Below are 20,086 nucleotides of genomic sequence, written 5' to 3'. Positions count from 1 at the left end.
TTCATTTCTAAACCCACATTCGCCAGCTCCATTTCTCCACGGCCCAGCATGAAAGAACGCAACACAAATGGACACACCAATGGGACCTCAGAGAACAAGCTATCGCGGCCCTCAACTAACGGAGTTTTCAAGAACAAGCCAAAATGGAGATTCGACACCATCCAGATCCATGCAGGGCTGGAAGAAGACCCAAAGTATGGCCACTGCACGCTGCCCATCTATAACACCGCCTCATTCAAATTCGGCTCTTCAGCTGCTCTTAACGTAGCATTGAGTGACATATCGAGCTCTCAAAACCATTTGTACACCCGTGTGTCTAACGTGAGTCTCTCTTCCAATGAGAATTCAGCACTTTGTCTAATACGGATATGTAGCCAACTCACGATGGACTTGAGAAGCGCATTGCCGCCCTCGAGGACGGTCGAGATGCCCTCACTTTCTCATCGGGCAGTGCGGCAGTCTTGGGCGTCATCGCGTCGCTAGCGGGAATGGGAGATAATGTCATCGTGTCTACGAGCATTCATAGCGGAACGTACCGCCAGTTCCGCAAGGCTCAGGCCCAGCTGTAAGTCGTTTGCTTGTTGCCATCAGGAGAAGCCTGTAGGCTAAATCGAGCTCACAGTGGTATCGAATCACGGTTGTGTGATGTAAACGATCTGGAGCACGTCAAATCTCTTATTGACGACAAGACCAAATTCATCTTCACCGAGTCTCTCGGAAACCCCATGTTCTCCGTCCCCGACTTTGAAGCTCTCGCCGCAATCGCACATTCAGAACATGTCAAGATCCCCCTCGTGGTTGATGCAACACTCACCGCAGCTGGTTACTTCTGTCAGCCTGCTAAATGGGGCGCCGATATCCTCATCCACTCCGCGACCAAGTGGATAGGAGGCCACGGCACTACCCTCGGCGGTCTTGTTATTGAGACTGGGCGTTCAGATTGGCAGACTAATAAGATTCGCTTCCCAGGTCTCTATGGAGAGCTTCCGGGACTGAAGGGTGAGCAGGATGATTGGTATGCGGCTGCGGGTGACAGGGCGTATATGCAGTATCTCAAGACTGAGTATATGCGTGATACGGGGCCATGCCTTGGTCCATTTGCAGCCCAGCAGCTATTCATCGGTAAGAAGCAAAACTATATCTTCCCATGAAGACGATTCTTAGTCTTACTAACCGTCATCAGGGGTAGAAACACTCTCAGTTCGCTGCGAGCGTCAGTCCAAGAACGCCGAGACCTTGGCCCTCTGGCTCCAGGACCATCCCCGAGTTGGCTGGGTGCGCTATCTAGGCTTCCGAGATCACCCTCATCACCAACTTGCCCTCAAGTATTTCCAGCGGGGCTTCGGCACGGTCATCACGTTCGGGCTCAAAGGCGGCGCGGCGGAGGCTATCTCCCTGATCGACTCCTTTGAGATGATCATCAACACAACGAATGTGGGCGACTCCAAGACGCTGGTTGGGCACCACTGGTCAACTACGCATAAGCACTTCACCAAGCAGGAGAATCTGTCTATGGGTGTGGATGAGGACCTTGTGAGGTTGTCGCTTGGGATAGAGGATGCGAGGGATATAATTGCGGACTTTGAGCAGGCTTTTGAAAGGACTGAAGACAAGCTATAGATGGGCCTGGAGCTAGAGTGCTGAGTAGATGGTCAAAGGTACTAAGAATAAATGCATTTGCTGAAGTACATACATAGTTTTTATGGTGTCCTTATATACAAGCATACATCAGCTAATATCTACTCCTTCGTCGACCTAATGCCCCTTCCAGCCAGGATGTCGTTTCTTTCTGAATCCAGCCTATCCCTGGAGGTCTTGAACAAAGACGGCATCCCAGTCTTCTCGTATACTAGCCCCTGAGTCATGGCTGCAATGCCCTCCGCGGCCAAGAAGATAACAGGCATACCATGCCCGTGGAACCCAGCAATCACGAATACACCATGTCTACCAGGAACCTCTCCTACATGAGGAAGAGAATCAGTACTATACCCCATAATCCCCGTCCAGACACGATCGACACGCGCGCCCGACTCCTCCCACCCGAGAAATGTCCGCTGCATGTAGTCTTCTTCAAAGTACCGCCGCGCTGGCTCAATGAGTTGCGTGTCGTCAACGTTGTTGTACCAGCTCCCTGGGTCATTCTCATCATACTTGTGGTGGGCGCCACCAACCACTATGCTGTTGTCATCTAGCTGCACCATATAGTTGTAGCCGGTCTTGTTGGAGACGGCGTCCTGTTCCATTATGGCATAACTTGCGGCGTGGAGTTTCGGTATTGGCTTGCCCGTGGGGTCTGTGATGTGACATGCAAGTCCTTTGCAGGGCACGATAGAACTTTTGTACTCGGGGAGAAGTGCTGGAGTATAGGCGTTCGTGGCAATGACGACTTTTTGAGCTACTATAGTTTCCCCCGAGCGCATTTTGAGTATATGACCACCTGATCCAGAGTTCTCAACTGACACTACAGTAGTCTGGGTCTTTACTGAGAGTCCTATACAGACACAGCGCGCCAAAAGAGCCGTGAGAAGCTTGTAGGGCGATACCCGGGCTGCAGGCGTGGAGAAATAGCCTTTTGCTTCTCGCAGTCCTGTACGCTGAGGTGCATCGTCACCCTCGTAGAACTCCACCACATCCAGCAGGGAATTGCTGAAAGGCGATACTTGCCTCAAGCCCTCGTATGCCTCACGGACCATGGAGACTTGTCCCGGGGTTGTGAGAACAGCGAGACTCTCCGTCTCCTCAAAGTCGCAGTCGATAGCTTCTTCCTTGATAAGGGCTCTTATCACGTCAAGATGACGGGCTTCAAATTGCACGATCTCAGCCGCCGCAGAGGCGCTGTACCTCTTGGAGTTGCTCGCAGCTCCCATCAGGTAGTCAGGGCGCAGATGTCCCCCATTCCGTCCTGTAGCGCCAGAACACGGATCCTTTGCCTCGAGGAGGAACACACTGGGTGGTGGAGAGGTTGTCTTCAGTATGTGGTATGCCGTAGCGATGCCTGAATAGCCACCGCCCACAATAGCCACATCACATGAGCTTGGGAGAGGTTCGCTTGGTGCAGGTACTTGTTGCTTCTGGGCCTCATGCTGCCAGTAAGATTGCGGTGATCCCTCCACGGGGAGGCCTGGGATGCTCATTGTGATGTGTGCTGCAATACCATAGACGAAGGATTAGAGCTGGGTGCGAACATGAGAAGGCTGCTGTAGCTAGGGTCAGTAGGCGATTACCTATACCGATGTCAACTTATGACAAAATGGTGTAATGTAGTGTCAGAACCGGTCTTTGACAGGAATGACTTGCATAAAATGGATAAGAGACAGAGCCAATGACCCCGCAGAATGTTGGCTTATACCAACTTACACCAATAATGATGCTGATTGGCGAACCCTGCATGAATGACACTGCATGCATACTCAAAGCGCAACCTTGGTGACGTCCAGTGTTTATGTCCAAAGCGATGTATTCTTCGCTCACAGGGCATGGACTAATTCGGGGACTTGAACGACATTCCAGCGCAACCGTTGGATAGCATGTTATATCAGAGGCTCAGAGGCACTAAAATTCTATTCAAACCCTTGCCTCAGGAACTATTCACCCATCCAAGTCGGCCAATATGTCAACAACAGCCACAATCACCAAAACAACTAAAGTCCCCTCACCCGAGTCCGCTGACTTTACAACCATCTCGTATACAAGGATCAAGCAGGGAGACGCCTGTGAGCTATCCGCTCTCCGAAGAGCATGTGAGAAGGATGGGTTCTTGTACCTGGATCTCCAGAATGCTGACGGAGAGGCTATACCGGTCATCAAAGAGGTACCATTGGTATATAAGGCCGTGAATAATTTCTTCCAGCTGGACGAGGATGAGAAGATGAAGTATGACGTCGACACAATCGGCCCCTGGAAGCTCAATGGGTACGTTTATCCTCAACTTGGCACCAGCTTTGCTTGTATTCTGACTTGTTGAGTGTAGGTACACCCCTTTCGGGAGGAACGCGGGCCTGGCTGGAGATGGGAAGAAGCATGGCGTGGAAGGATACACAGTAGGTATTCCAATAAGTTCATTCATCGGTAACCTGCGAATAACACAGCACTGCCAGTTTCCCCGAGATGGCATATGCAACCCTATCGTAGACGGGCATCCTCTTTCCCTACCACAGGTACTGCAAGGTGAAGCCCCCCTTCTGGCCAACGTCATGGATAAGCTCCATGAGATTGGTATAGGACTGCTAGATGCCCTGGACCAGATCAGTCACGATGCAAGCACACCATTTGCGCCCAAACACCCCCCCACAGACCCTTCAACCTCATGCATGACAGTCCAGCGGTACCCCTCCCTCTCAAGCGAAGGTCCCAACGCAGGCCTCAGCGCCCACACCGACGTCGGCAGCCTCACCATCCTTTTCTGCGGCGATCGTGGCCTGCAGACATTCAACCAGGACACGCAGGAGTGGCGGTCTGTGGAGCCTCGCAACGGCTGCGCGATTGTCAACGTAGGCGACTCGCTTCGCTTCCTCTCGGGGAGGAAGTTCCGGTCTGTGGTGCACCGCGTGGCTCCGTACCCGGGGGAGACGATTGAGAATAGGTTCTCGTGTGCGTACTTTATGAGGCCGAGAATGGATGTTGAGTTTGAGGATGAGAAGGGCAAGCGGTGGAAGAGCATTGATTGGCATATGAGGAAGTATAAGAGTTACCGCGAGGCGGGCAAGGCGTCTTGAACTTGGGTTACGCCATGCAGGACGACTTATTTACATATTTACAGGTGACTATCACAAGTTCTTTCTAGATAGAATACAGCCATTCATGATATCTGTCGATAGCACATTGGATGCTTTGTAGTTTCCCCAACAGTCTGCTGACGGTCATGAGGCTAAACAAGCGCTGGCAATGCTGAGTGGTTAACTGCTACGTATAAATAGTTTAGCTCAGTATTATAACTCAAAGTCTTATGCCAGGTTCAAAGAAGTAAAGTCTTGACTTTATAATACTTGTAGCCATCTTAAGAATCTTCTACTAAGTTTTGACTCTTCTTGTAAATGTATCCATGTCTGTAGGTAATTTACAGTGCCCAAGGTACCTACTAAGGGAGGAAAGAAAACTCAGGACCTAAATCCTAAATGATGAACAGATTTAGGTAACTTGGACCCAGCTGAGGAGACTGTTTGCTACCTTATCAGGCGGAATTCCTTAAACCATTCCCCCAACTTCGAGTTCTGTACATCATCGTCAAGCCCGAGGATATCATTGAGCAGGTTGTCAACCCACGACGGTCCAGCATGACGAACTACCATCGGGATTACACACAAACTGTACATCAGTTCCCTCCGAAGACATTCAACGCCCGTCAGAGAATATACTATGAGATGCCAGAAATGAGGTGTATGGGCTTGGAATGGCTCTACAATATGATAAAGCAGACGTCGAGCCGAATATTGCCCTCGCTTGTCAATCCGGGTCATGACGTGGAAACATGCTCCAGGAGTCCGAGGGCGCTTCGATCGCGATGAATAGCAATCGATAGTAAGCGTCTTCAAGGCAAGAAAGTAGCGAGATAATAGAATATTCATGCTCCAAGATTACCAAAGTTTAAACGAGTTTTATAAATGTAATCATTAATCCTAAGGCTGTTCCAAGAGATTTAATAACTAAGGTCTAAACTTTACAAGCTTACAATTAATTCAAGAACGCTCTTCTAAAATTGGAAGATATTCCAATACAAGCGTTAGTTAATGGAGTGAAGTCGGCGATGTAGGTTAAACCTCCGGCCCGTGCGGGAAAAACGCGGACCTGACCCACATTATTTTTCTTTGCAAAACGTCCAAACCAATCCGTTCCGGCGCATTTGATCCGATCCATCCATGATCAATTACGCCATTTTCTGTAACCTTGCAATTGAATCTCTCGAACCGTCACCCAATTCTTCCCGACGACAACACCGCACATCATCCTCGTCATGGCAGACAAAGACGCCTGTCCCGTCGATCACAAATCCCGCGAAGCATGGCTCGCCCAAGCCCGTGAAGCCGAAGCCGCAAAAGCAAAGGCAGCTGGATGTCCAGTCGACCACACAGCGCAAGCACAGTCGAAATCATGGTCGCAAACATTCTCGTCATATCTCCCATGGTCCTCGAGCAGACCTACACCGCCGCCTACACAAATTCCTTCGAACGATGGTCTAGATACTGATCGCGTTGTATCCACAATTCCACGTACCTCTGGCGGACCTGCGGCGTGTCCGGTCGATCATGGAAAGGAACCTGCGAAGCCTGCGAATCACGAAATGGAGACTGGTTTAGATCCCTCTGGAAATTGGGTTTATCCTTCGGAGAAGATGTTTTTCGATGCGATGAAGCGGAAGGGTTACGATGCGAGGGTAGCGGACATGAAGACCGTTGTGCCGATTCACAATGCTGTTAATGAAAGAGCTTGGAAGGAGATCAAGGAGTGGGAAGCGCCGTATCTCAAGGGCACAAAGTAAGGCTACATCATCTTGATTGGTAGGAGGGGAACTAACTGTGCTAGGTGTGATGGCCCCAAGCTCGAATCTTTTGCCAACAAGATGGATCGCATGACTCCCACCGCTCGCTTCAATACTATACTCGGCTACACGGCGCCTTTTGACAGGCACGATTGGGTTATCGACCGATGCGGTACGAGGGTTGACTACGTTATCGACTTTTACGCCGGACGACCAGATGGAAAAGGCGGGCCTAGCTTCTATCTCGATGTGAGGCCGAAGCTGAATACATGGGAGGGCGTTAAGATGCGAGCCAAGAGGTGGGCCTTCCTTGCATAGCGACAAACTGCTGTATAAAATTTGTATGATCTATGAATCAGGCACTGGGGGCGTTTGGGAAAATGTACAACATGGGTCGAAAGCATAGAGGGTTGGATGACTAGCATAAATCTCCATTGAATCAATTTTCATGTTCTAGGGTATTATTCCCTTTCGCCTTGACGCCAATAACCTCCAATCTAACTACCTCACTGATCCTTCTTCCCCTCCAGCTGAGCAAGCAGACGGACAGGAGCACCTGTCTCAAAGGACTGCGCCTCGATGTTCCATCCCTTGGCAAGCATCTCATCCCAGAGCTCTCGCTTGTCGTACTTCTGTTCGTAGCCATCAACGGTTTCCTTTACGCGGAAGATCTTATCCAGCTTGTCGGTGTAACCCTGGCTCTTCTCCAGAAGCCAGGCCATCTCCATGGCCATGAACCAAGCACTAATGGCGTGGACGGCACTGGCGTCCTGCCAGAGCATGATCTTGATGGGCGTGTAGCTGCGCTTTGAGTGATAACAGACAAAGAGTGAGTTGCGGGCCCCGTCGATGATGACGATGTTGCTGTTGGGAGCTTTGGCACCCATGGCGTCCCAGTAGCTTTTGGCCATTTCGATGCGTGCGATTTTCTGCCCATGTTGGTTGCGGACGACGGGTCGCCAGAGAAGGATGTTCTCTCGGCGGGCGACTTGTTTGGGGGAGAGCACGTTTCCGGTCTTGAGATACTCCTCGAACAGGATGGTTGCGCGTTGCTGGTTAAGGTTGTCCATGCACACAGCCCGGACTCCAAGGTAATTCATCCAGAGATGGGCCAAGACGAGAACAGTCATCAAGAACAGCACGCTGTGGTGGTCCTCGACGTACTTGACCACAATTGTTCCAAAAAGAAGACCGATAAGACCTACGGCGGTCTCTTGGCTGGCCTCTTTGGCATTGAGTTCAGAGAGGTTGTCATGCTTTGCAAAGTGTACACTAAGAGCAGCTTTGCTCGCGCCAGCAGCCACGCCACACAACGCCCGCAACGTCTCTCCAGAAGTCAAAGCAAGAATCTTTCCATATGGCCCAAAGTACGGGCTGTAAAGCTCCAGAAAGAAGGCAGTGTCGTTGAAAAGATCAGCCAGGAAGCGGAAGCGCTTGGCATCGGGTTCAATACGAAGACCGAATTGGTGGGCAAAGACGATAGTAGCGATGCGAGACATGGCGTCCTTGAGGACTGTGAGCAGCATCGCGAATGTAGCGGATGAGTTGGCATCTCCGACGCCGAGACCTTGGAGGAGAGCTCGGTTTGCGAGGAGGGAGGTGATTGTTGAGAAGAAAGCTTGGAGGGAGTCGAAGAATTGGTAGTTTAGGTAGTCGGATGACACAGAGTGAGGGTATCCGACTGGCATGAAGGCCTCGCGCAGAGAGGGAATGAGCGGGATGCTAGGTTTCGACTTGGCAACGACCTGAAGCTAGATTAGCCATGATGCTCATACTCCAAAGGCGTAAAGCAACGTACATGGTTGTCAACGGTGTGATTCCAGGTTCGTGAGACATTTCCTGATTTATCCAGCTCCACGATCTCAACAGGTTCACCGCGACCCAGGAGGCTCGTTAGACCATCCATCGCGATGGTGTTGATGAGGTTGTAAGGATGAGAGAGAGTTGGAGGACTGTGAGCTATAGGCAGCTCACAGTGGTGTCACGGCACATGTTGCAGTGACACGAGCAGTGCCCCGCAGGCGAAGACGTGTCAGTGCGACCGGCTGGTACAATGCGCCCTTAAAACTGAGTCTTGACTAGGATATTTTAAACTCAAAGATGCTTCTTTTGTAGGTCAGGTAAGCATTGATCCTACGGTGGAGATAGAAAGTCCCCGGAACCGATTGATGGCGTAGAGGTGAGTTTGGACGGCCCCACACGGCGATGTGGAGGATCAACAACGGTTCAGCTCATGATCATGATCAACAGCATTAGAATCACTTCCCAAATGTGACAATTAGTAATGCGTTGTTTTTTTCAGCGTCAAACTTCTGTATATCATTCCAACATGCTATTTACTCCACTAGATCTTTTATATCCCCGTCTATCGTCGAACAGCCTGACCGTCCTCTCCAACAAGGAACTCATCAGTCTTGATAGGACCCTCACCAACACCAGTGGAAATAACTCTGCTCACACCCTCCTTCAAAGTAGAAGCAAGACCACTCTCAAGCTCAACGCTAGACTTGGCGCTAGCAGCACCCTCCTTGAAACCGCCAACACCCTGGAGCGCTTGGTAGAAAGTACCAACCACGGTATCAGCGTCCTTCTCCTCGTAGTAGACAACACAGTTGGGACCAGCATCGAAGGTATAAGCGGCAATGGTCCTGCCAGCCTTCTCATTGATGTACTCAACAGCACGGATGGCGGCGCGGGAAACGTCGTTCATGTAGAAGATGGGAGGGTAGGTGTCGGCGCAAGTAGCGTGGAAAGAGTTGGAGTCGCGCATGGTGACCTCGGCGAACTTGGGGAAGTCCTTGTTCTTGATGGCCTCCTCCATCGCGGTCATGTTGGCGGGGACAACGTTTGCTATTCTCTCCTTGAAGAGACCGGATGTAGCGACGGTCTGCTGCATGCCCGAGGTAGAAGAGACACCCTTCTTGGCGGCGCTGACAACGAGGATCAGAGCGCGCATGTCAGGCCAGTGTGAAGCGGGCGCGACGAGATCGGCCTTTGAGTCGCTTCCATCCTCCTTCTCGCCCATTCTCCACGCAACATATCCACCAAAGAGACTTCGGCAAGCAGATCCAGATCCTTGTCTAGCGACGAGCGAAAGATCAGAAGGCGAGTCAGGAAGCTCGTACAGAAGAGCGATAGCCTGGACGAGCGCAGCGAAACCAGCAGCTGAGGAGGCAAGGCCAGCAGCAGTGGGGAAGTTGTTCTCGGAGACGAGTTTCAGGGGGTATGTGGACAGCTTGGGGAGCGAAGAGTCGGCGGCCTCGAGAGCGGCGCGGCGGGATCGAAGCTCGCGGAAGCAAGCTTGGGTTCGGGCGCCAGAGATGTCGGAGGACTCTCCGTTGAGAGTGAGGCTGTCGCCATCAGTGAAGGTGCTCGAGCACGAGGCTGTTGTGAGAGTTCGGAGATCGGCTTGCGAGAGGGTTACGGAGAGGGAGCTGTTGGTAGGGAGGTTGAGCTTAGCATCGCGCTTTCCCCAGTATCTGTATCGTGTTAGTGAAGGCCTTTGAGATGCGATAGGGGTGTAGTGTTTACTTGACTACGGCGATGTTGACGGGCGCAGTGGTGCTGGCGCGGTAGACCTTTGTATCGGACATTATGAAGCGGGGTATAAGGTAGATGGAGGAAGGTTTTGGAGAAAGTTTGAAACAAAGATTGCAGTGAAACAAACCAGACGCTCAATTGATACGAGAGACGCAAGATTCGGGACTTGACAAAGAAGGAAATTTGACTTCACCGACTTGTTGTATCTATGGGGAAATGAGCCGTGGACGGGTTGCTCAGAGAATTGGTCGGATTGTAACCTCATGAAGTCTAGTGCGGGGTCCAAACCCCTCTGGACCCCTGAAGCCCCTCAACACCAAGGGGAGCTCTTGGGGGTCAGCCAATGCACTTTGAGTTTCCATATGTTGGGTTTGGGAACTCAGCAGGATTCGTTTTGAAGTGGAGGTGGAAATAAGAATAGGCTTTAGAACGGCTATTATAGGAACAATGCGTTGAGATATCAATTGACTTTGTAATGTTTTTGGATGCAGTAAGGTAGAGAAAGGTAATTTGGTAGGCGAGATTGCTGGCGAGTAGCGGCTCAACGTGAGCATAAGAGCCTTGGCAATTGCGTTTGAACTTTGATCATGGGTGAAGACACAACAGTTGGATGGATGTATAAAAGAAAGTATTATAAAGATTCGCGTCGTGCCCTGTGGACGGAACTGTGATAGCATGGGTGCTTAGGATTGGATGAAAGATTCTCTGATCTCTAATTGCTGTTCAGCTCGACTTAAAACTGGAGCGGGCTCCAGGCTCCAGGGTAGTCGACTCCATTTCCAACTTACAGAGTTAACACAACCATGATGCAATAATTATATATCAGGTCATGTACCACAAGAATTGAAGTTCGAGTGCGTGCAAACAGGTTCCCTTTACGTTTTATTCTTGGTTTAAAACGCTATTCGGCATATCTCTCGATGTTAAAAGTGTAACTATACAGGGTGGATGTTCAGACAACTGCATCCAGCTTTTGAAGCCACGACCCATCAATTCAATGACAATACCTACGCGAGAGGGGAAGTTTATAAACATGGGTCGCTAATATGGTAACTATGAAATATTGGGACCTGCCAATGAGCTTGCCTGATGGCTCAATATTCCTCTGTATTTCTTGTTGTCACCTCTTCAACATTGCATTGCCTTTTGTGTTCTCCTCAACATCAAAGCTTGATATGTCTTGAAGGCGCACGTGGCAGTGCATAAGAGGCTTCAACAAACAGGAAGTTAACCTCCGGAACGAATCATAGGATGCCTCATAAGAGCGCCATGTCTCTAGTATCTGTGTTCTTGGCTGAGCTGAGAATTGTGGCAGTGATACTGCGTCAACGGTGAGCAGTGGGTTCTCAGCCAATCAGAAACCGAGTGGATGAAGCTTCCAGGGACGGATTAAGCTTGGCTGGGGTCCTGACGTCACAAGCCGCAGCTGATCGATTGATCGATGAGATAGTGGTGACCGCACCGGGCAATGAATTCCAAAACAAGCAAGGCAAATCTTGGCTGTAAATGAATGACACGACCTTATTTCCACGTCCTACCTCGTCTCATCGTCTGTGTCCCCCCCTGTGCATGTGCCTCCCGCCTTGGCCAGAAAGCTTACTTGCACCTTGATCTGCTGCTCCTTCAACACACGATCTTTACCTTGACATTGTAAAGGCGCAGTCATGAATCACGCTTTGAGGCGCGCTGCGCTTGGAGTATCTCCTGCTTTGCGAGCATCACGGCCACATACACAATTTGCTTCTCATCAATTACCAGCGTTGTACAGATGCGAGACAAAACAAACAGCTTTTAGGCGCGCCTTCACAACGACGAGATGTTTCAACCAAGAAGCTGCTGCTGCTGCTGAGTCGCAGGAGGAGACAGCGCGAAAAGAAGAGTTGAGTGAGCAGGCGCGCAAGAGAGATATGAAAAAGGTCACATCTGGTGCCAGCGCTCAGACCTTGGAGAATGACCGACCATGGCATAGAGTGGACTCAGAAGCTGAGAAGGATTCCGATATACCTGACAAGACGGATATGAAGAAGGGTAAGCTTGATGAAATCAATCCACAATATGTATACTGACCCGCACAGGACGTCTATTGACAACCCCAACGCGTCTATTGAAGCTCATTCTGCCAATGCCCTTTCATCCTGAACAGGAACACGTCAACAGACCAGTACAACAAGACGTCGAAGACAAAGGCGAAACAGTTGAGCCCTTAGCTCTCCTCGTGCACCCGCACCAACCTCTTTCTTACCTCGAGCGATTGATCCAAGCCGAAATCCCTCCGGTCCAGTATAAGGGCCGTGAGAAGCTACCCGACATCGTATTCCGAGCCGAAGCAGACCAAGAAGAACAGCATGGAAAGAAGAACGACAAAAAGAACGGCAGCGGTAATGTTGCATCATATTCTGGTCTTGGCCATGAAGGCCCTTCCCGCAAAGAGGCGAACTGGGTGCGCTGGAGTGGCAGTACCGAGATCGGAGACTTTATTCGAGACGCTGCTCGCGGTCGAGAATTCGCGATTGACGTTGAGGGCTTCGACAAGGAACTTCGAGTTGCGGTACCCAGCTTCAGAGACCGAACATACTACATGCGCATGAACCTAAGACGCATGTCACGCGACATTGAAGAAATGTCAAAGGTCAAGAACGAATGCGACGCACTCGCGCACAAGGGAGCGCATCGATTGGCACAAGGTGGCTTTGCTGCATTGGCTGGATGGTGGGGAGTTGTCTACTATGTCACTTTCCACACGCAATGGGGCTGGGATCTGGTCGAGCCCGTTACGTATCTCGCTGGTCTGACAACTGTCATGGGCGCTTACCTCTGGTTTCTCTACATCAGCCGCGACTTAAGCTACAAGGCGGCCATGAAAGTGACAGTGTCAAAGCGACAAGCAGCACTTTACCAAGAACGAGGATTTGACCAGAATCGATGGGAGCAGCTGGTACACGAGGCTAACCAACTTCGAAAAGAGATCAAGGTCGTGGCTAGTGAGTACGATGTTGATTGGGATGAGAAGAAGGACTTGGGAGGCGAGCAAGTGCGAAAGGTTCTCGAGGAGGAGAAGAAGGGCCGAGATGGTACCAAGATGACTGAGGGCAAAGACGACGACGAGGGACCCGGATCCGCCGAAGAGGTCAAGAAGAAGAAGAAGCAGTAAACGACGAGATCTAGAAGTGAGTAGATGCAAAGTTTGTACACTAAACATCAGACCATGGCGAATGGCTTAGCATTGGGGGTTCAGAACACGCAACAATTATTGATGGTGGGTGTGGTGACTGACACCTTCAGAGGGAGGAGACTGCTGTAAATTGAAGGGGCTGGATTTCGGATGGATTATGGAGTACGCATAGCGATAGGCAACAAACAATTGATTTCATGTTAGATTTATGACTTGCATAAATGATCTGTGACATGGGGATTCTGATAAACGAAAACCTTGAGACAAGATTTTCGTATTGGGATCAAAGCCGCCGAGATAGAGCCAAGCATTCCAGATCATGGCGGGGTATGATATGATGGATGGACTTATCATGACGTACAAGACTGAGTGCATGTCCATATTAATACTGTGTCAGACGTAGTACTCAGGTAGGGTACAGTGCCCATATTTACTGTCCCTCACCTCCAACCACGCCTATATAACATCTCTCCACCACCTCCATCAGCGCATCCAACCACCGCCTCGGCGTTTGTCACGATCGCCTCTTCAAAGGTCAGCATGTGACCCGAAAGAGGCAGTCTTCTGGAACTCTTCTCCAGGAGCTTTAGCACCGACCTAAAACCAAGTCAAACATAAGTCAACTTTTCCCCTCCCGTCTCCAGCCGATCCCCCGCAAGCGCAACACTACAGCGCCCACCACCCGCCCGATTAGTCTACGGACAAGCCCCCGAAAAAGGAAGAAGCGCGCGATTATGGCTCCCCAGGTCATTCGCCTGCCAGACGGGCAGACCTTTACCGTCACACCAGTCTTTGCAGGTCTCGGCTTCAAGAGCCATGAGCTGAATACGCATCATAATGCGTTCCCTGTGGGGTGGACTGTTGTGCTGAACACGCAGAGCGATGATGCATCTGATGATGATACAGAGAAGCAGGATGGCGAGAATAGAGAGAATGGTGTTGCGCTGGATGGGAAGGCAAAGAGGCAGATTCACTCTTTCGCTAAGCCGACGCTGCAGGGCGATAACCTCTTCATCTCGTCTATCGCGAACCCTTCGAGCTCCGAGTTCAAACCCGCTGCGAGTCCTACACGACAGATTGCCATGATGCTGTGGATTACACTATACTGGTACTTTCACCAGCCCGAGCCTGCGCCGCAAGTTCCTGCTCAGGCGGCGGAGAAGACCCCTCAAGCTGCGAAGCCTCGTGGTGAATGGCGGATCAACATCAAGCGCGATGGAGTTCTCCGAGGTCGGAATTTGATCCCCAAGCTTGAGCGCATGGGACTTATAACGTCGGGGAGCAGTGCTGTTGGAACGAGCTTGGATGATAACGGGGAGGATTGGTCTGATATGTTTGTCTCGAGACGCATGTTTTGGCAACTCCCCGGTCGGCTTTTTCTCTTCTCTTTGCAGCCTAACAAAGCCGGTGCGAATTACGATTCTGTTCCTGGATCACCTATTGGGAGTCGCCCGAATTCACCTTTACCTATGGAGCCACCATCGTCATTCCACAAGACTTTCCAGCACCATTCGCCGCATTCATCTATTAATCGAGTAGATTATGATCTTCCTGGTGGACCAACTCCAACGTCGATGACAAACCCGCCAAGCTTCCCTATTGGACCTTTCTTTTCGAGCTCCCATCTTCCGACTTACTACCCACCTGCTCCTCTTCAATATATTTTTACGAATAATATCCGTCACCCGATGAGACCAAAGCCACCTAGGATGGGCGAAGTTTTCTATACGAGATTTGTCCCGAGTGTTAACCAGTACCTTTCATTCCGAGTTGCTTCCATTTCACCTAACCCTGTACCCTACCTTGGACCCGTTGGACCCAAGCCTCCTGAGCAATCCCATCTTACTACGATGAATGATGCGGCTTTATTAGAGATGTGGATGAAGAAGCCTCGAGTGAGCGCTTTCTGGGGCGAGTATGATGAACAATTCCTCACCAAATCGTTGAACCAACCTAACTCGTTCCCTGTAATTGGACAATGGGACGGCGTACCATTTGGCTACTTTGAGATCTACTGGGTCAAAGAGGACATCCTCGGCCAGCATCTCGGTAGCGATGCTGCAGATTGGGACAGAGGTCTTCACGTGTTCATCGGAGAAGAGTGGGCAAGAGGACGAGTTCCAATCTGGCTGACGGGATTGGTGCATTGGTGCTTGACATCGGACTACCGAACAATGAGTATATGCCTTGAGCCGAGAGTGGACAATGCGAGGTGAGTTCGTTCCTTGAAGCATGATTGTTCCGCACTGACAATGAGTAGGTTTCTGCAGGGTCTAGAGTTTACTGGATTTTCGCGCGAGAAGCAGATTTCGTTCCCGCATAAACAGTCCTGGCTTGTTAGACTGCGTCGTGAGCAGTGGGAGGGACCTGCGCTTTGAACATATGGATGTGGTGATGAGAATACGAGAGACGATTCATGATGGAGGTATTGGGTATTAGGACGGATACACGAGACATCTTTGGGAATTGAATACGACTGTTATGACTGATATCTGAACATTTGCTCCAGTAATGATTTTTGTGGTCTGTTCTTGCTCACCGACACGGATCGAAAATGCTTTGTGTTGAACGGAGTACACTTGGAGGACAAAGCATGTCGCGTCTCAATTGAACAAGACCTTGGTTCACTCACACACTCAAGAACAGCCTAGCCGAAGACCAATGCCATATCTTCTATAAGATAAACTGGCTCTTCATGTCGAAAGATCTCGACGTCTGGTGGCAGTTCCAACACCAAGGACTCAAGACAACCGTTTCAAGAAAATCACCACCCAACTAATTCACAATGTGTCGGCAAGGCAACACTCCCCAATCACCCGTCACAATGACTGACGAGAACGCATCATTCATCCGCCAGTCCTTTCTCCGTGGCTATCTAGCACCAGCGTTCAATCCCCCAATCCGCAGCTGTCCCCGCTGTCATGCCTCTTTCACCGGCTCCAAGACAATGTGTCTCCGGTGCCTGAAAGACATATACATCAAGCAAGTTGCCTCCAAGCGCGAAATAGAAAGAGATACATTTCTCTCTCACTGCGGAAACGCAAAATGCAATGAGACTACTCACCACCTCGGCCCGGGGTGGTGTGTTCCCTGTAATGCAGAGGGGAAGAATGTGTATCAGGTTATTTGCCTGGAGTGCGAGCTTGTCATGGATGTGCCGTATGTCGTTAGAGATGATCCGGGGGGATTTGTGGATATGCTCAAGGTGAGTAGTTTGTGGTGTGTCAAGTGTAGTGGTCTGGCGGATTCGTGGGTTAGGATGGATGATTAGTCGTGCTGGCCTGACATGGGGGAATGGATATATGGGCTAATTAGCGCTTGGGATAATACCGCTGATGTGATATCGTGATATTACTGCGGCTTAGAAGTCGGGTATCTCGGAAGTGAGCATGTCAGATATTCAGATAAAGGTAAGCACTAGATCCGCCGACTTGAAGGACAGAGTATAAGAGCGGGACTGCGTCCGATAAATAACAAATAATACTATCCTATTGTCTCCAGTTGTCTTTGTGAATATGTCTGCTCAAGTCAAGGGCATTGAATCGCTTCAATGCGAATATGTCATCCCTGACAATAATACACCACAACTCCCTCGCTGGTCTGATACACAGATTGGGCGGCCTGCTCTTATAGTTGCCCCAAAGATCGAGAAAGATGTTAAAGATGCGATTGGTGTCGCGAAAGAGAACAAGCTTACAATCGTGGCTGCTGGCGGGGGCCATGGAACGTTTGTCAGCGTGGACTCAGCATCACTGTACCTCGACATGAAGCTCTTCAAGAAGATTGAGCTGAACAAGGATGAAGGAACTGTCAAGGTTGGCGGTGGAGTCCTCGTCGGAGAGGTGTTGAAGGCATTGGCAGACCAGGGCTACTACACTCCCATTCCCAACTCTGACGCCGTTGGCTTCGTGGGAAGTATGCTTGGAGGTGGGAACAGTGCACAGATTGGTCGTCATGGATGGATGGTCGATAACATGGTTTCGTTCCGACTTGTTACTGCTTCAGGAGACGTTGTCGAAGTTGGTTCTTTGTCAAAGGACAAGGAACAAGCTCTCTTCAATGTACTTTGCGGAGCGGGTCATGGTCTCGGTGTCGTCACGGAGCTGACGGTCTCTGCCTTTCCACTTTCAAGTCTCAACATGGAGGACAATAAGATCTGGACACGGTCGCTCATATTTCCTGCTCCAGCGCTAGACGTTGCTATCAAGACTTTTCTGCATTTGAGTGACCCTCCAGCCGATGGATACATGAGCTTGGCATTTGCACGAAGTCCTCCCGGTACTCCAGCAGCTGGGTCTCCGATCATCATTCTTGGGTATCAGTATTTTGGTCCCGCTGAGCAGGCTGAGAAAGCAACAGCGCTGCTATTCCATGACGATATTGTCAGCAAGGCCGTCGTGGCAAACACAGAGCTATTTCCATTCGAGAATGCCAATGCCAAGATGAATATCTACAACTCTCACCACGGCCACAAAACCATAGCATCCTGTCGTCTTCACAAGACAACTGCCGAAGCCATAAAAGCAGGCTTCGAGAAATGGCGCATCGCAACGGAGGACTACCCAGATGCTCAACAATCAGGCCTCATTATCTCAGCCTACAACATCGACAAGACTGCTGCGATAAAGAATGAGAAGTTCGTGGAGGGCAGGGATAGAAACATCAATGCGTTTATGGTGATGGTGGCCAAGGAGGACAAGACACGAGAGGCATTTGGGCCAATTCTGGACGATGTAATTACGGGATTCAGGAAGAGTGATGAGAGGATGGTGCCGAGAAGTTTTCCGAATAATTTGAGGCCTGGGAAGGACTTGAGCGATATGTTTGATACGGAGAAGTTGGAGGTTTTGAGGGATGTGAAGAGGACTTGGGATGGTGATGGCGTGTTTTGGTCGCCTTACTTTAAGACTGTTTAATTAGCGTAGCCCGATTTATGGCTTGAAATTTGATGGGAACCCGTACTTAGAGGCTATTCATGCTTGAAATGCTGAAGCCTGATGAAGGAGTTCTTGGTGCTGCCCCAGTTGAATCATCGCGACATCTGATTGGCTTCGTATTCCGTATTCTCGTATCGCGTATCCCGCGTGTAAGCCTTGATCCACTATATAACATGAACCTGAGATCTCATAACCACAACACAACTCGACTCACTTCCTCATTATTTCATTAATTAAATGCTCAAAATGTCAGCGCAGGCGGTTCGAAACCGTTCAACATCCTCAACCCAACGCTTACTCTCCACCTCCTCCCGAACCCACCACACCTTTCGCCTCTCAGACGGGCGAACACTAGGCTTTGCAGAATTCGGAAAACAAGATGGAAAACCTGTCTTTTACTTCCATGGATACCCTTCCTGCAGACTTGAAGCTAAGCCTATTCATGAGATAGCTCAAAAATGTGGTGTTCGCCTCATAGCTCTCGACAGACCTGGGTTCGGACTTTCCACGTTCAAGCCTGGGTATCAGATCTTGGATTGGCCAACTGATGTGATGGAGTTTTCTCAAGCACATAAAATTCCCCAATTTTCTGTTTTCGGTCTCTCGGGCGGCGGTCCATTCGCTCTAGCTTGTGCTTACGCGTTACCAAAGCGTACGGTGACCAGCGTGGGACTCTTTGCAACTGCACCGCATTGGGCGGCTGGTACGAAGCACGTTGAATACTACCGCCGCGTCTTTAAAGTCTGGGCGGACTATTCTCCATCGACTCTTCGGGGAGCATTATACATGCTGTACCTATCCATCAGATGGGTTGTCCTATCCAGTCCTGTGTCTAGAAGACTCAACAAATGGCTCGAAGCTGAACGCAAGAAAGAAGAAGCTGAGGGCGGGGAGCCAAAACCAAAGACCATGAGCTTAGAAGAGTTGGTAGACACGGTTCTCGACGAGCCATTTCGTCAGGGAGCTGATGCTGCCGTACACGAAATGAATCTTCTCACGTCGAAGGATTGGGGGTTTGATCTTGAGAAGGTTCAGTATGATGGCATTCAGATGTGGCATGGGAAGAAAGATGCGAATGCACCTATACAGATGATCCGTTATATGGCGGAGCGGATACGGGGGAGTGAGTTGCATGAGTTTGAGGATGAGACTCATTATACTATGTATAAGCACTTTGAAACAGCGTTGCGGAAACTGGTAGAATAAGGATCTGCTCAAAGACCTAGAGTGTTGGCTGAGAAGGGTATGAGATTGAGTTGGGATTGAGGTGATAGAGTGGAATAACCAGATTTTGTACAATAGAATGGCTGAGGATTTCATCTCAGATGGCTTCCATACTTCTCATACACCACCATTAGAGTCTCCGTTCCTAGATATCTGATGACGCCCTTTCAAAGAGCCATGGCCCCGTAAAATATCAAACACTCCTACCCTCTCGATCTTGTCCAGCTTCTGCCCGCATGTCTGGCACATCAATTTTACGCCTGGCCGACCAATATCTTTCAAAACCGTACTTCTTGTTGATTCCTGTGGGCTCTTAAGTATAAATACTTCGTCCGCTCCAAGCATTCGCTCTTCAATCATGTTTGTGGTGTTGGTTGTCTTGGCGATAGCCTCGCCGGCCATGATCGCTAGAACTGGTAGGCCCCTCATAAGAGGTGGTAGACCGCCTTGAATGTTGGACAGTCTGGCTAGTTTGGAAACTTCGGTTCGAAGAGCTCGTGATGATTTGTTTGAAGACATTTTGGGAGTGTGAAGAGACGTTATGAAGGAGATTGATTCAGCTCGCCCTTGGGTGAAGAATGACAAAACGTGACAGTGGGAAGTCTGAAAAGACGTCGAAGAGGATATTCTGGATTATGAACTGAGTATCCGTACATCAATGTCTAGCTACAACCTTTTGATGCTTGGGAGCCAAATCCATGTCCTGCCGTGGAGTAGTCCAGCCTTATACGGAATACG

At 50.1% G+C, this 20,086-nt stretch overlaps 11 protein-coding genes across 11 annotated transcripts; 7 read left to right on the top strand and 4 right to left on the bottom strand.

Annotated features, from left to right (window-relative positions):
• Positions 1-48: 48 nt before the first annotated feature.
• On the top strand, positions 49-1,620 carry FVEG_03158 (hypothetical protein; the record flags this gene model as incomplete). Its single annotated transcript, XM_018890767.1, has 4 exons — positions 49-321; positions 375-565; positions 623-1,122; positions 1,184-1,620. 4 exons carry the CDS (start codon positions 49-51, stop codon positions 1,618-1,620), a joined length of 1,401 nt encoding a protein of 466 aa, XP_018747139.1.
• Positions 1,621-1,739: 119 nt separating this feature from the next.
• On the bottom strand, positions 1,740-3,134 carry FVEG_03159 (hypothetical protein; the record flags this gene model as incomplete). The annotated part of the gene is made up of 1 exon (XM_018890768.1): positions 1,740-3,134. One exon carries the CDS (start codon positions 3,132-3,134, stop codon positions 1,740-1,742), a length of 1,395 nt encoding a protein of 464 aa, XP_018747140.1.
• Positions 3,135-3,610: 476 nt separating this feature from the next.
• FVEG_03160 (hypothetical protein) lies at positions 3,611-4,715 on the top strand (the record flags this gene model as incomplete). Its single annotated transcript, XM_018890769.1, has 3 exons — positions 3,611-3,912; positions 3,971-4,040; positions 4,098-4,715. 3 exons carry the CDS (start codon positions 3,611-3,613, stop codon positions 4,713-4,715), a joined length of 990 nt encoding a protein of 329 aa, XP_018747141.1.
• Positions 4,716-5,851: 1,136 nt separating this feature from the next.
• Positions 5,852-6,959, top strand: FVEG_03161 (cytochrome c heme-lyase). Its single transcript, XM_018890770.1, has 2 exons — positions 5,852-6,471; positions 6,520-6,959. Exons 1-2 carry the CDS (start codon positions 5,951-5,953, stop codon positions 6,791-6,793), a joined length of 795 nt encoding a protein of 264 aa, XP_018747142.1. The 5' UTR covers positions 5,852-5,950; the 3' UTR covers positions 6,794-6,959.
• On the bottom strand, positions 6,794-8,642 carry FVEG_03162 (hypothetical protein). The gene is made up of 2 exons (XM_018890771.1): positions 8,274-8,642; positions 6,794-8,220 (listed from the first exon to the last, which is right to left on the bottom strand). The coding sequence occupies exons 1-2, from the start codon at positions 8,379-8,381 to the stop codon at positions 6,982-6,984; spliced, it is 1,347 nt and encodes a 448-aa protein (XP_018747143.1). The 5' UTR covers positions 8,382-8,642; the 3' UTR covers positions 6,794-6,981.
• A 96-nt stretch (positions 8,643-8,738) lies between these two features.
• FVEG_03163 (diphosphomevalonate decarboxylase) lies at positions 8,739-10,599 on the bottom strand. Its single transcript, XM_018890772.1, has 2 exons — positions 10,007-10,599; positions 8,739-9,954 (listed from the first exon to the last, which is right to left on the bottom strand). Exons 1-2 carry the CDS (start codon positions 10,066-10,068, stop codon positions 8,841-8,843), a joined length of 1,176 nt encoding a protein of 391 aa, XP_018747144.1. The 5' UTR covers positions 10,069-10,599; the 3' UTR covers positions 8,739-8,840.
• An 885-nt stretch (positions 10,600-11,484) lies between these two features.
• On the top strand, positions 11,485-13,404 carry FVEG_03164 (hypothetical protein). Its single transcript, XM_018890773.1, has 2 exons — positions 11,485-12,043; positions 12,091-13,404. Exons 1-2 carry the CDS (start codon positions 11,680-11,682, stop codon positions 13,164-13,166), a joined length of 1,440 nt encoding a protein of 479 aa, XP_018747145.1. The 5' UTR covers positions 11,485-11,679; the 3' UTR covers positions 13,167-13,404.
• A 191-nt stretch (positions 13,405-13,595) lies between these two features.
• On the top strand, positions 13,596-16,688 carry FVEG_03165 (hypothetical protein). Its single transcript, XM_018890774.1, has 2 exons — positions 13,596-15,399; positions 15,448-16,688. Exons 1-2 carry the CDS (start codon positions 13,922-13,924, stop codon positions 15,563-15,565), a joined length of 1,596 nt encoding a protein of 531 aa, XP_018747146.1. The 5' UTR covers positions 13,596-13,921; the 3' UTR covers positions 15,566-16,688.
• A 14-nt stretch (positions 16,689-16,702) lies between these two features.
• On the top strand, positions 16,703-18,116 carry FVEG_03166 (hypothetical protein; the record flags this gene model as incomplete). Its single annotated transcript, XM_018890775.1, has 1 exon — positions 16,703-18,116. One exon carries the CDS (start codon positions 16,703-16,705, stop codon positions 18,101-18,103), a length of 1,401 nt encoding a protein of 466 aa, XP_018747147.1. The 3' UTR covers positions 18,104-18,116.
• Positions 18,117-18,370: 254 nt separating this feature from the next.
• FVEG_15198 (hypothetical protein) lies at positions 18,371-19,330 on the top strand (the record flags this gene model as incomplete). Its single annotated transcript, XM_018904321.1, has 1 exon — positions 18,371-19,330. One exon carries the CDS (start codon positions 18,371-18,373, stop codon positions 19,328-19,330), a length of 960 nt encoding a protein of 319 aa, XP_018747148.1.
• A 135-nt stretch (positions 19,331-19,465) lies between these two features.
• FVEG_15199 (hypothetical protein) lies at positions 19,466-19,867 on the bottom strand (the record flags this gene model as incomplete). The annotated part of the gene is made up of 1 exon (XM_018904322.1): positions 19,466-19,867. One exon carries the CDS (start codon positions 19,865-19,867, stop codon positions 19,466-19,468), a length of 402 nt encoding a protein of 133 aa, XP_018747149.1.
• Positions 19,868-20,086: the final 219 nt, after the last annotated feature.

The sequence above is a fragment of the Fusarium verticillioides genome, chromosome 5 (genome assembly GCF_000149555.1).
Source record: "Fusarium verticillioides 7600 chromosome 5, whole genome shotgun sequence".
Lineage (NCBI taxonomy): Eukaryota > Fungi > Ascomycota > Sordariomycetes > Hypocreales > Nectriaceae > Fusarium > Fusarium verticillioides.
This window is presented reverse-complemented; position numbering and strand designations above follow the sequence as displayed.